Consider the following 14,984-nt stretch of genomic DNA (forward strand, 5'->3'; position numbering starts at 1 on the left):
ATTCCTGCTTTATTAGCTGAAGACACAACCCACTCTAGGAAAGCAAATAAAAACCTGGCACAGCTCCTGGGTTGTGCAAGGACTGAGTACATGGAGGAACAGTGTGTGTTTGTGTTCAGTGTGTCCAGCGGGCTGCTTGGAGCAGGATAATCAGGGCATTGAGAGCTATAGTTCACCAAGAGAGATATTCCCTTTTGCCTTTACAACCAGATAAATTATTTTTCACCAAAAGCCCAAAGTGGTGTTTTCTCAGTTTTCTGTAGCTGGTATTGACAATTTTTGAATGTCAGAACATACTAAGATTGGGGGAATCCTGATTTAATTAATTCGCTTTCTTTGAATCTTGAAAAAAATTCATAATGAAAAGTTCCTTCATTTTTTTGGTTGTTATTTTTATGAACTACAAAACCTTTAGTTCCCAAGCTACTTGGGCATATCCAAAACCCCATTTCCATTTAGGAAAGGTTCCTCTGTGTGAGCTCTAAGCAGTTACTCCGTGAAAGGTGAGAACTTGTGCTCAGCAGTTTCAAGGTGGCAAAGAAAAAGGGTCACTGGAGATGCTGAACAGCATCAGAGGTGGGAGATCCCTCTCCACAGCATCCCTGTCACTAACTGCCATCCCCAACTCCTGGCCAGCAGCACCTGGAGCAGTGTCTGCTCTTCCCAGTAGCTCCAGAGCTCCATGGCTGAACTAAGCCAATGTGTTCCCTGTCTCAGCCACCACTGGGGCTTGATCTGCAGGAACCAACAGGATTGTTGGCTTCCAGTTTTTCTTCCAGCCCTGTTTCCAGTTGGTGTATTAAGTGTCCAAGGCATTGAATGGAAGGGTCACCTACACACACAGTGTCAAAGGGGAGCAGGGTAATCTCAAGCTGGAATCTCAGGTGGGAAAGGGGATGTGAAGAAGGGAGCTGGAATGGCACCAAGGGAGCAGGGGGAAGGACAAGGGAGTTATTCAGGGCTGGCAGGAGGGGACAGGAGGAATTAATGACCTGGGCAAGAAGGCTGGATCTCTGCTGAGCCTCAGGCTTTTTCTCCAGTATGATGAAATCTTTAAAGACATGACAGTGAGTGGCACTGTTCTGAATCCCTAGGGATTTAGGTATGGACGTGGTCATCTTGATTCAGCAGTGTGGCTGAGCAGGCTTGGCAGGCCACTGCTTCTGCCATAGCTGTCTCTTGCAGACAATACCAGTGTGTGTTAAATCCTGCACAAATCCTCTCCTAAAGGTTGTGGGGAAGGAATGATCCCTCCATGTTCCTGTCAATAATGATGTGACGGCCATGTGGCCTCCAGCTGGAATTGTGAACAAGCTCATGGTTTGGGCAGGGTATGGGACAGCCAGCAGCAGGGAATTACAGTCTGGGCACTGTGCTCAGGGCTGGAGGGTCTCATCTCAGAGACCTCTCCATGTGGCTGGGGCTGGAGGCCCTGCTGGGATACAAGCAGATCTGTGAGACCCCCAGGAATTGGTTCATGACCATTAAAGGTAAGTTACTTCTTCTCCATTGGTGTGTTTTGCCTGGCCAGTGCCAAGCAGCTGCCTGTGGCTCAGGGATGTGATGCTGGCACCAGTGGAGCCTCTCTGCCCATGGCTCCCCAGGGAGATGATCCCTGTGCAGGGCCACACTGGGCAGGAAGTGGCTCCTCTCTTTGTGATAGTGCCTCGTGTCCTGTTACAGCACCGCAGCCTGGCTTGGGTTACGGGTGTGCAGTGTCAAGTGATTGGCATCAACACTGCGCTTCTCCAGCCTAACTCATTGCTCCCAAACCCCTTTTCCAGCCCTGTGCCCTAACAAGTCTGGTTCTTTCCCAGAAATGAGTGCATCAAGGATGGCTGGACAGGCTGGAACCAGCTGGCAGGGTCTCACAGACCCTGGAAGGAGGCTGAGCACCGCAGGGACAGACAGCAACCAAACAGAAATGAGCTGCTCCTCCCCACAGCCCTATGAGAAATCACTGCAATCATCAAACTGCCCTGAACTTCTCCTGCTACGCTGCCTAATCCATCAGGAGAGCCAGCCAGTGCTGTTTGACAGCTCTGGAAGCAGCTGAGGGGAACACCTACAGAAGCCCACTGGGAATCACCTCAGAAAGGGGTGGCAGCAGCTTTCCTGCTGTGGGAAATGCTGTGCAGAAAGAAATACTTCCTGCCAGTCCTTCCCATGGGTTCTGCTGGAGCTTGGTTTCCCCCCCCCAGGCTTTCATCTGGGCTCAGAACAGACGCCCGTAAGCAGAGAAGCAGCCTAATTTATTTATGGCGTGCATTAACATTTATTCAGCTGGTAGCTGTGTGGGGAGAGAGGTGGCAACCTGAGAGGGGCCAGCCATTCCCTGCTGCCAGCTGAGGTGGGACTGCTCCCTGCAGCCACAGACTCCTCCAGAATGTGGAGCTGAACGAATGTGGTGCTGTTTTACTAGGGGAGGAGGAAAGGATGAGTGTCCTGCTCCACAAGAGCCAGGAAACTCCACTGAGGATGGCAGAGCAGCTGGAAAGCATATCAAACTCTGCTAGGAACAGAGCCAGGGGAGAGTATCTTGGGGTTTTAAGTCAGTTTCTTTGTAGAATTCCCTTTGGTCATCTCTCCTCATCCCTCTGTGCTCCCCACAGTGAAGAATACACGGTGGTAGGCAACATATTTGGTGATCAAAGCAATTTCAGCAGGCCAAGTGTGATGCCAGAGCCTTCCCCACCCATCAACAGCTGTGTGATGAGGCTGTGTCCTGTGAGGACCTTCACACTATGCCCTGAAGGCCCCTCAGAGTGAACCTCCACCTTCACCATCCAGGTGCTTTCCTGTGCACAGCCTGAAGCTGCTGCTGTGTTCCAGCCTCACCACAACAATTTTAAATATCCCTCTTCAGGGTCTCTCCTGAGGTGGGTTTAATATTCCCAATAAATCCCTGTTGATACTGGGAACACCTTGGCCCTCAGGTAGCACTTTTGTACCCACAGTTGGCACCCCTGTCATGTTAAGCCAGTATTACTGTAGAAAAAGCATCTTTAGAAAGGTAAACCAAAGGCCTTGTTCACTTAGAAATAATATTTAGACACCTGTGTGCATTGGAGCCATCATAACCCAGAGAGCTTTAAATGAGTGGATGCCTGTGTGCTGGGAATTTGGGAGTCACTGCACTCACTTCTTGGAGGTCTGGCAGTGTACACAGGCTGAGGGTCCAGCATGATTGCATGGGAGGAAAATAGAAATATGAAAAGTCTTGTCAGCTCCAAGTGTCCCTCAGCAGTGGTGTAATCACATAATCAAGGCCAGCTCGGCTTGGTGTGATTTGTTTCATTATGAAACATAATTCTCCCTGGAATTTTAGTTCTTGTTTGCCCTCTACCCCCAAATGTGCCTGCTCACAGCAGAAATTAATGCTGGGGGAGGGAGGATCCGAGTGGGAAAGGGACCAAGACATTTAAACATTGGTTTACACGTGCTGAGTGTCTTTTGCTGAATTAGAGGGTGGGTTTCAAGTGCTGCCAAGCAAAATCCCTCTGGATGTGCTCATGCCAGGGGCTGGGCTGGCCAAGAGGTACTAATTTGTGCAGGGAATCAGAGCTCAATCTGTATTTCAGTAGTGGCAGGGAAATAGCAGGCAGCTGCTTTACTCCTCCTGAGGATTTGGCCCGGGGACATACAGTCCTCATTTCAGGTTTGCTGGAATTTGGTCAGAGAGGTCCCAACCCTGGTGAATTTGTTTTTGAGGTGTGTTCATACAAAAAAATGTGGAAGATGAAATGCTGTGTTGAAAAGTGCTTATTTGAGAGCTGTGTTTGTTTCCAGGGCAGTCTGTCAGCCTTTCCCTGCACTGGTTTTTGTGGCACAGGATTGAGGGGTGCTCCCTGTGCCATGGCACCATTAGATCCCCCTCTGGAATTCTGGTGGCTGGAGCCCTGGATTGCCTGCACCCATGGGTGCCAGCCTGCAAATCTGCTTGGCTTTAATCCCATTGTGAACTCCCAGGTTCATTTTTACACATTTCTCTGTAGGGCTGTTTACCTGGAAACTGCAGCCCTCCTGCCCCTGACAGGATGTGCCAGTGTCAGTGCTCAGCCAAAGGAATGTCCACTGCCTTGGAGGCAGGAGGAGTTTGTCTGTACTAGCAGCCCTGTGTGCACCCAAAATTCTCACACCTCATCCTCTTACTTCTTTATCATGTGTCCTTCCATCTCCAGAAGTGACAGACACAGTTCAAACCCCTGCTTGGCACCCACTCACCCTGCAGCATCCAGGCCACAAACAGCCAAATTTCTGGTCAGCCATTATCCTCATGTTTCATTTCTTGAGAGCTAATTGACATTAACAATGGCTTTATTTAGCACTAAATACAGCCCCTGCCATCCCACTTCTCCCCAGGTGAGGTTGGTCTCTCTGGACACTGCTCCAGGCCACTCCACGTGGATAAACCTCCAGCCTTGGGCAAAGGGAGTCAGTTCTCAGGGACAAATAAACCACACTGGCAGTTCATAGCCGCCGAAGACAATCTCTGATCAAATAGAAAATATCCAAGGACAAGCACACACAGTCTGTTCCTTCACAATTAAACATCATCCAGGTAAATCCACAGCTCTCAGGTGGGAGAGCTGGCAGGCTTGGACGCCCCCAAAACTGCTTGTGTTACCCCAGACAACCCCCAGCTTCTTACCCAGGAAATAACTGGGGGAGGTGATTTCTCACACGATTTATGCTTGCTCTGCCCACCCCAGAGGCCACATTTTCACCTGGGGTACTTGGATCTGCTGAGATCAGGAATAACTGTTATTGATACCTAAATGTGGTGAACCCAAACAAGCTGCCTCTCAGACTGTGCACAAACACCCATCCTGTCCATTCCCTGCACTTCCAAAGAGCCAAAGGGCATGGAATTTTCATGGTTCACTAAGTAGTTAGAAGAGGATAATCATTAACCTGCTGAGGACAGTCTTTCTTTTGTGAGGCCCTTTATCAGGTGATCTTGCTAACAGACCTGGGGAGGATCCACTAAGGGAAGAACCGTTCTGTTCCCACAAAATCCCAACTGTCCCCAGCGTGGGAGGTGTCAGCACAGATGTGAGGTGTGTTTTTGTTGCCAGGTCAGGCCAGCCTGTTGTGTATGGAACTCTGGATTCATGTGGCTTTGATTGAGTTCCAGCCTAAAGCTCCCCAACATCCACATCCAGCTCTCCAGAGGTGCCTTTGCCATGGGAAACTTTGGATGTGTTTGCAGGCACGACTCACCATACAGGTCCTTTGCACTCAGCTTGGAGGCTCCCTCAGCTTTGCCCATGCTGCCACTGAAAAAGGAAGAAGGTGCAAATCAACCATCAGCTCCCAAATATTTTTAACATCAGTTTTCACACAGCAGCTCTGCAGTGCCCAGAGGGACCAGCCCTTCCCTTCCTTGCAAAGCATTTCCTTGTGGGCCGTGCCGGCGGCTCCTGTGCAACCCTACCCGTTATCCACACCACAGGCACATGTCACTGAACCCAGCGGTGGAAACAGGACACGGAGCAGCCCAGCCAGGCCTGTCCCCACTAGAGTTACCTTCACAGTGTCCCCTGGAAGGACAGCACTCCGGAGGGGCTGGGTTAAGGACAGCGGCTCCCAGTGTGCCGTAAGTGGGAGTTACAGGGAGACCCCCTGCATGTTATCCCTGAGTCCACCTGAACCTGAGGCAGTGGAAGAGCCAAGGTGATGATCCCTTCTCAATGGACATGCTGGAGATGAACCCCTTGAAGGCAGGTGCTTGGATATAGAACATATCCCATGTAAGGGAGGGTGGAATTGTGTGAAAACAGTTGAGTTTTGGGGTGTCAAGTCTCTAAGCACCACTGGTAGGGCCACCCCCCGTGCCTGGTCATGGGTAGGAATGAGCACCCAGGAGATAACAGAGTTTTCTCTGGCAGAGGAGGATCCAAGTGGGATCTGAGGTGCTGTGGCTGGGCTGTCCTGCACAGAGCAGTGAGTCCATGGGTGCCCAGGGGCTACTTTGTGCTCTTTGTGCACCATGTCCCCCTGAGGGCAGGCAGTGGATCAGGTGCTCATACCCGGTGCAGGAAGGAGGGAGAGAGCTGGTGGCTCTGGCTCCACTGGGAGGTTGCCATGGGCTGCTGGTGGAGAGGCTCCTGGTGTCCATCTGCTCTCTGCACCTAATGTGCCATTATCAAACCCCAGTGCACAGGGCAGGTGATGTGTGAGGCAGTGCCAGGAGGGGTGAAACAAACACCAGGGACTTTGTGGATGAGTGGGACTGCTTGGAGTACCCCCGAACAGTAGGAAGGAGTGGTGCAGGGAGATCCTTACTTTGCTGAGCCGGGGTTGCTGTTGAGGGATCCCTTGTGACTCATGTTGCTTCACAGGCCAGGCAACTGCAGCAGAAGCACAAGAGACAGGGTCAGTGGTTATAGAACAGGCTCTCAGGTGATTTATCTGTGTGCATCCTGCCCTCCCTGCCTCCAAGCTGGGGTCTCCAAGCAGATGAAGCAGTCAGGTGAATATAAGGTTGTTACCTCCCTGTTCTCAGTCACCTCTCACTGCTCCGACCTAGGCTGAAGGTGACACATCCCAGGATGCTTTTTCAAAACCTATTTCCACCTCTCCCTCTTGCTCTTCCATTCCAGGCACACCCCAGCTTTGTGACATTCCAGCACATCTTTTTCCAGCAGCACTGTCCTGCCTAAGGTTAAACAGGGACTGAGGTGCCCTTTGCCTCCATGGTCTGTCCCAGATGCCTGTGCCCATGTGCTCATGGCTGTGTGTCCCAAGTCATTTTTCATGAGTGCCATTAGCTTTTGTTCTGTGGTAATTTTCAGCTCTACACCAGCTGTTAAAGTATCTTTACGAGGGGATTGACCACATAAAGAAAAATGGGATGACTGAATGCTGCTCCACTGGCAGCTCAGGGATGAAAGAAAATGTACTGCAGTGAGTGGTTAGTGAAAGGCAGACAGGATCAGCACAGATCATTTTCCTTTTCTTTCCAGTGAGAATTAGAATGTGGGAGAAGATGTGAGAGAGATCCAGGCACTGTTCTGACAGCAGAACTGCAAGGGAAGAGACAAATCTTGAAAACAAGATATAATAAGATCTCAGGGAATTATTTGTTTTGGTATCCAAGTTCTTCAACTCTGCTGCATGTGTGAGCTGAAGGGAAGCCAAGGCAATGTCCTAAAATATTTTTAAGTTTCTTTTGGAAAGTTCAGGGGCATGTCTGTGCCTGGGTCAGACCCTGCTTACCTCATGATAAGGTTGTCAGAATTCAAAGGTTTGGCTTTGAAATACTTGTTGCTGGCCTAAAGGAAAAAATTCCTCAGTGTCCTCAGTGGGATTTCCTGGAAAGGAACTGCTGAGTGTGCTTGGCATGTGCCAAGGGCTGCCATGACAGCCGTGGGCAGGCAGTGGAGCTTCCTCCAAGGGTTTGTCTTCACTGAATCTAGGCTAAAGTGTGTGTGTAATCCCCAGGGAATACTTTGGAGCCATCCCTGACACCTGGGATTTCCCCTCTGGAGGCTGACTATCTGCTGTAGGGCTAGTTGTATCATCAGCAGAGCTGCCCTAGATTCCTTACGTATCCACATGTATTCCTCATGTTGGAACACTTGGAGTATTTTGCTCTGTGTGTTTCACCCTGAGGTGAGGGCAGAGAGAGTTTTCTCACTGATCTTATCAGATCTGTCAGTGGGATGTCAGAGAGATGCATTTATGAGGATGCTGGTGAAGTACTTGGCTGTACACAGACTGCATGGAGAACCCCAGTATGTTTTGGACTCAGCCTTACAACTTTCAGCCTGTTTTCTGTCACAGTAACACACTCAGCACGGAGACACTGCTAGAAAGGACCCTCAAGTGCATTTTAGTAGCTAGTATGTTAAATTCCCCCTTCTTTTGTGGTTGATGCTGAAATCTCTATGCACACCTATAAGAGATATAAATTCATAATCACATTAGAATAGAAACTTGGTGGTCTGCCAACCCCTCTGAGTGTAATAAAACCCATCCCTGTGCCCAAGCTTGGATACCTGTGAATTTTTCCTCTGTTAATAGCTGTCTGCTGGTTTCCTTTTACATTCCTCAAACTGTTCCTATCTCCTGGATCTCTTTGTGCATTAGCATAAGATACCTGGAAAAGAGAACTTGGGCTCTTAAAAACCCCCGCTCTGTTCTGTTTACTCTGCACCACCCATGCACTTGAGTCCCACATGTGATGATAGCTGGGGGTGTTTCTTCATATTAGTGTCATATTTCTGGCTCCCTTTTTCTTACTGGCCCAGGGCCATGTCCTAATGTACTGTTATCCAGGTTACTCCAGGAGGAATGTGTTACCAGGTTTGGCCCATGGAGCTCAGACCTGGCCCCAGCTGTGAAGCACCCAGAGGAACCAGGGATCCAGCTAAGGTCACCCTGGTTTTTATTTCTCCTTCCTATGCTGTGTCCAAAAAAATAAACCTCTGGGATCTGCTCTTTGAGGAGCCCAGCTGGGGCAACCCAGGGTGACTGCCAGAGGTGCAGACTCCATGGCAGTGGCAGAGGAGTCTGGCTTCATGGGTGAAGCAGGACCAGCCCTGAATTCTTCATCTCATGGTGATTAATAAAGTCCTGATGGGATCAGCTGGTGTTCCCAAATGATAAGCTAACCTGGAAGGCTTCCTCTCTTCCAGGGTGCCTGTGTCCCAAAGAGGCCATGAAACTGGAAGCAGTGCACACACCTGCCAAGTCAGCAGGTCCTTATCATGCTGGGCTCCCTTTTCTTTGTTTATTCCTGCTATTTTCCTATTTGCCCTTTGCTCAGCTCTCCCCACTGCATTCAGGCCGTGGCTGTGCTCAGCCTTGTGCTGGTCACAGCGAAGGCGTGGTGTGGTGCTGGCCAAGTGAAACCAGGATGGAGCCTCATGCCAAAGCTTTTAATTCAGCCTTAATTGCCGGATATTAATTGAATCTGAACTGGAAGACTGCAAGGGGGAAGGGCACATTCCTAAGGAGTTGGAGACTTTCTAATGAATCTGCTAAATCAAGAGGCAGCTGGGCTTGTGAAAGGTGAAGGAGGACTAAGAGCACTTCACCTGAAATGTGGACAGAACCAAGATGCAAGAGATGAAGCTGTGGGCTGGCCTTCTCTAGGTTCTCTCTCCCCTTGGGAGCTTCCTTAAGAGCTCCCACAGTCTGCAGCCTCAGCCAGATGTTGTCTTCTCCCTGGCCTGATTAGAGGGTTCTGGTCTCCCCCTTATCTCCCAGCAGGTGTGGCTGCTGCCTCCTCCTTCCCCAGCGGGAGCAGCGTAGGAAGGGAGGTGAGACACAAGTGTCACCATGCAGTGTGTGGCTGTGCAGGTATTAACTTTGACTCAGCCTAATCAAAGCCAATTTCAAGACCATCTCCCACCCTTTTGCTGGTGCAGGGCAGAGTCTCTGCTTGGGTCACCAAGCAAGGCAGCTGAGCCTCGCATATGAGCATGGTATGGAATGAGGTACGGACTCCAGGAGCTAAGCCAGGCTCAAATTCAGTCTGCAGCCACTGGAGCAACTACAAGGAAGCTAAACTGCATGGCTAAAGCCTAGTACCTTGATCTAGCCCAGGTCAGGAGGTCCCAGAGGACTTAGGGAGGCCAGCACAAATCAGTGCTGAAGGCCATCAAGGTGGGTGAAGACCTGTAGTACTTTAAAGCACAGGAAACCCCACTCCCTGACTTTCCGGCCAGTCTTATCCTTAGAGGTCAAATATCCTCCCAAAGACACATGGAGCCGTGACAGGAGCCTGGCATTGTCTGCGCCACATTTCTGTACTTTTATAGCAAATGGAAGCTGGCCATGCATTGTTTTGGCTTTCTCTGAGTCTCTTTGAAGAGGGAGCTGTGACATTGATCCCTCTTCTCCAAGGGTGGAGAAGCACTTTGTGAAGGGAAAAAGTAATATCTCTTTCTCCTCTCTGGGCTGATCTCTGCTATTGTTTTACTTTATTTTTATTAGGTATAGTTCTCCCTTATCTGCTGTGGTCAGACTTCTTATAGGGCATGGAAAGGACATGAAAAATTCTGGATTCTGGGTAAAGATTGGACAATGTGCAAATGTGAAATACTGGTGGGGTTTTTAGGGCTATTATTATTATTATCATCACTGTTAATAACAGCAGCATCTGGTGTTTGTGGGTTTTTCTCTTCATGGGTCTAAGACCTTTAAGACTGAGACTGGGTTTGTTGGTATCAGAGAATATTAGGATGTGATTGTAGTAGCAAGGATTTATGGTGGTCTGAACAGAACAGTTTTTGCTGGAACAGTAGAACAACATGGCAAAACCCTCAAAAACCTTAAACTAAGTGACCTAGGAGTAACAGCAAGTTTTTCCAAGCATATTCTAACCCTTGCCTGTGTTTCCATTAGTCATCCCACCGAAATCTGCCTGGGGCAGCAACAGGACTTCTGAATTCCCCATCAGCCATGCTGAGGGGAATCTCTGCAGCAAGAGGTAATGGGGCTTGGCCACTGGGGAGATCCCTGGGATGGAAATGCTCCCTGGGATCCTGCCTGGGGTGAGGGGTCCCTGCTGTCTGTGTGTGTATCCTGTGCCAGGGGGATGGGCCAGGCAGAACTGCTGGACTGGCAGCAGTCTTGGCAGTAACATAAAGCTCAGGAAGAAACATGAGCTGGCCACCACAGGATGTTATCTCTCAGACTTCTCAGGCCCACAAAAGCTGTCTGTTAGGGCTGCTGGGTGTTTTCCTACAGGAATGTCACGCTGGAGAAAGCTGTTTGATGGGCTGTGCAGTAAAGCTTGGGCTGCTTGGATTCACAGGAGAGCAAAGGAAGAAGCACAGGAACTGTGGTGTGTGCGTCCTGCACTGCTCCTGCTCCAGACTGCTCCCCCAGCCCCTGGGAGTATCCCACCAGTTGCCACAATCTCTCCCACCCTCTCTGATGGTATAGCAGGAGCTGGCAGGTAGGGAAGGCCACAATCCCACGTCAATCCACTAACAAAACAGCTTTTGGGCATTAGTGTGGCACTGGGATATGTGTGCTCAGAGCTCCTCATGAGACACCAAGAGTCCTAAATTCACACAAACTGGTTTAGATCTCTCAAAGTGGTTGTGAGAGAGACCCCAGGAGCTGTGGTTGACTTGAGAACTTCACATGGGTCTCTGGTCTGCTGGTCCAGCCTCTTGGAACCACCCTTCTCCTGCTTTTAGTTGCTTTTTTGAACCTGCCTGTAAGGATGGCTTCAGGGATCACCAGGAGAAACTCAGGGTATCTGCTAGGAACATGCACTCTTTAAAAAAATGATCTTTGGGTTAGTCAGAAAGCATCAGGAAATGCAAATCCAGAGCAGAGAGGCTGACAGCCAAACAGAGGAACAGGCTGTTGTTTCTCCTTGGAGAAGCAAGCCAAGATCATGTCCCATCCAAAATTTCCAAACCCTGTTTTTGCAAAATCAGGCCTTGGTTGTTTAGCAGGACCAAGTCAGAAGATCACTACTCTGTTTTAATGGTGGTGATTCCTGCTTTGGAAAGGGGAACACATCCAGATGACACTGCCTGGAGAGCCTGCTGGCTGCAGGAGTCCCTACTGTTATCTGTGTTGTTTGAGATGCCTTTACAGCACCCCAAGTTTGGGAAAGTGGCAAGTCTTCTGGTTTTTTCCTTCTTCCACCCTTTCAAGTTACCTTTACTGTGATGGAGCCACTCAGGGTCATGGATCCCTTTGGAAAGACATAGGCCTATGGAAGGAGGGGGGTGGAGCTCCGGTGTGTGTGTGGCACGTGCCACATTCCAACAGAGGCAGTCCCCAGGTACAACCTGCCAGGTGTCTGAAGGATACACTCCCTGCTCTGCACATCACATTGTTCACATTGTGGAGATTCTCCAGAAGACAAGCACCTGGATAAATATAATCCAGCCCAACAGGTCTGAGCAGAGAGGAAACAAGTGTTCTTCAGCCTCCACGGCAGAAGTGGCAGCTGCTCATTTGGACTGAGGCAGCTCAGACCTACAGCCACCCCTATATCAGCTTTGGTGGACCCTGACCCCCCCACCTTGAATCCCATCTGGATTTCCTGTTGGTCTCCAAGGGGCTGCAATGGAGCCTTGGGAGCTCAGGAACACAAACTGGCACTCAGAGCAAAAGTGCCAATATTTACATATTCCTGATGGGAGATTCAGCAACTGCCTACAGAGAGAATGTGTCCATGGTGATCCACAAGCAGACCTTAATTTAGGTCCCAGTTCAGAGTCCAGTGGCACTGCAGGCCATTGGTGCCCACAAGCTGGAGTGGGAAAGGAAAGATCTGAACCAAGCAAATATTCCTGCCAGAAAGTAAAACCTTCCTCCCAGAGCTACAACCAAAAGCAAGTCTGGACAGCACCCTGCTCTATAAATACCCAGGGAAAATGCACAAATGGCCACAGTTTTCAAGATCTTGGGAAAAAACTGGAAGCTGGCTCCACTACCCCTCAGAAAGACTTGTTTGCAGAGTCCCAGTGCCGAGTCACAGCTCCTGGATTTACACCTTTCCTCTCTTTTGGAGGAATTCTGCAGGAGCTGGGTGGAAGGAAAACAGGGAGCAGGTTTGGGCTTGCTGTGTGTCTTGCCAGGGGTTCCAAGGTGAGCATTATCCATGCTTGGGCTGCAGTTTAGAAAGCTAGAGAGCCAGGCCCAGAAACAGCACATTAAATATTAATGGATGCCTTTGGAAAGATGGAGGAAGATGAATGAGCATTCCTTACATAAAACCTCATTAAATGGTTTAAATTAAAAGACCCCAGTTCAAAACTACCCAACTGGGAGAAAGTGTCATGTGAGTCACTTGTACTGCCCAGGAAGAAAAACCAGCATGACGCGTTCCCTTGGCTTCCTGGGAAGAGAGGAGTTTTGTGAGGAAATTTGTAGCTTTTTCCCCTCTATCCTGTTTTTGTTTTGTGCCCACACCTTCTGTGAGCTAATCCTGTCCCTAGCACCACCCAGCTCCTGGGAGGTGGGAGCCAAAGAGCTGTGGGAGGCTGGAACTGGCCGTGGGACTGTCTAGGCAGGATGCAAGGGAAAGGCTGGATGGCTCCAGAGCCGCCAGGACCTGTGGGTGTAGCATGCCTGGTATCCAAAAAGTTTGCTGAAGAAAGCACTGGTTGTTGTCATGCTGAAGGTTTCTCTGCTCTGCATCCTTATTCAACTCACAACTCCCAAAAATTATCCCCTTTTCCCAGCCTGGTGCTGTACTCTGGGCACTGGTTCACCAGCAGCAAGGGGTTTAAAGCTGTGATTTTCAGACATGGGAAGGATTTCATACTTTTGATGAAAGGGAAGCTTTTTCTTTGCTCTGTCTAAAAATTGGGACTCAGAGATCAGGCCAGCAAAAATAGGGAGTGACTCTGCCTGTGTGTGTCATATTCCAGAGCAGGACGGATAACAGCCGAGCCCAGCCTGGAGGAGGGTATTAATCTGTGTTCAGGCAAAACACCAAAATCCTGAAACTGGCTGTGGGCTCGTGTTCCTGGCTGCAGGCACCAGCTCTCAGAGCTGTTCCTCATGTGCACCTCCTGCAGAGCTGGAATATTTCTCTGATGGCTTTTCCAAGCTCGAAGGCATCTGTGGAACAGCTGGGAGACTCAGTGAAAGGCTGGCACCAGTGGGGGTTGCAGACTGCCCAGCCCTGGAAGTGTCCAAGGCCAGGTTGGATGGGGCTTGGAGCAAACTGGTATAAAGGAAGGTGTCCCTGCCCATGGCAGGGGTGAAGCTGGGTGGGCTTTAAGGTCCCTTCCAACCCAAACCATCCCAGAATCTGTGAGGATGGGCTAAAGCTTGGATGGAGTTGTGAGGGTTCCTGTTGTGTCCCTACTGCTTCCCACAGTAATGATACAGCTCTGATGGACAGAAGCACAGTGGAGTGGTGTTTGTCATGGTGGGATCTCCAGGAACAAAGCTCAGGACTGTGACATCCATGCTGGAAGGTGGTGCTCTGTTTATTCAAAGCACAGACAACAAGACTGCTTCCAGAAGCTTCAAAGATGCCTGGTCCAACAGGGACCATGCTGATATCCCTTGGCTGGTCCTGGTTTGGCTGGTGGGGATCAATAATTTCTCACCAGGTGTGGGTGTATCAGGTTGACCTTGCTGTTTGAGCTAATCACTCAAGTGTCTTAATTTTCCATTATATGATTGCTGTAATGTGTAAGAACATGGTGCCCTCCTCACATCAATCCTGTGCAATCCTTAGAGCCAGCCTCAGTATTCCTGCCTCCTTATCCCTGACAGGACAGCTGTAAAGCCTCACAGATGCATTTGGCAGGCAGATTCATTTTCCACAGTAATTCCCAACCTTTAGCCCCAGGCAGAAGCATGATACACCAGACCATCCTTGCCTAGCTACTGCAGCCCAAACTGGGCTGGAAAGCACCAAGCAAAGCTGGGGGGTGTGGTTGGTTCCTCATCCCCTCAGGAGGAGCAAGAGGGAGTCTTGTTTGTCAGTGCACTCCCCATGCTGACTGGTTCATGAGCAAGACAGAGCAGCTGAGATCCAAGGGACCTTTCCACCACCTCCTCCTAAGGAAGGGCATTTTTGGTCACTCCCTGAAATGCTGATTCACTTCCCTGGCAGAAATTCAGGCATGTAGCAGGGCAGTTGGTGTGCCAAGAGCTTTTTCTCTGTTAGAGAAAAGCTGTTATTAGGCTCAGAGCCACGTTGGGGCCAGGTTTAGCTTCAGTTTGTCTCCAGCAAAGTCAGCTCAAACTCTCTGGGGTTAGATGAAGATTGGTAAATCTGCAGAAGTAATTGGTCAATCTGAACTAAAAATCCTTTTCTGCCTATGTAGGAAGGTCACAGCATCCCATCTTTCCCCAAAGAAAGGGAGAGGGTTGCAGCCCATCTCCCTCTGCCTGTACTAGGGAGGAGCTATTCCACTCTGCTCCCGTTCCAAATCTTTGTCCATAGCAATAGGGGCTTGAGGCTTGGGAAGCATCAGTAATTTTCATTTCCTGCTCTAAAACTCATCCTGGGCTTTTTGTTGGGAGGGTGGGGCAGAAGA

At 49.8% G+C, this 14,984-nt stretch overlaps 1 protein-coding gene across 1 annotated transcript in view; it reads right to left on the bottom strand.

Annotated features, from left to right (window-relative positions):
- EPS8L2 (EPS8 like 2) overlaps positions 1–14,984 on the bottom strand; it is a 64,096-nt gene that overhangs the window by 39,056 nt on the left and 10,056 nt on the right. The window contains exons 2-3 of the mRNA XM_031061498.1: positions 6,289–6,353; positions 5,224–5,279 (exon numbers count right to left, since the gene is read on the bottom strand). Of these exons, the coding sequence (XP_030917358.1) occupies positions 5,224–5,279; positions 6,289–6,332 (100 nt within the window). The 5' untranslated portion in view covers positions 6,333–6,353. The remainder of the gene's footprint in view (positions 1–5,223; positions 5,280–6,288; positions 6,354–14,984) is intronic.

This window comes from Geospiza fortis, unplaced genomic scaffold (genome assembly GCF_000277835.1).
Source record: "Geospiza fortis unplaced genomic scaffold, GeoFor_1.0 scaffold450, whole genome shotgun sequence".
Classification (NCBI taxonomy): Eukaryota; Metazoa; Chordata; class Aves; order Passeriformes; family Thraupidae; genus Geospiza; species Geospiza fortis.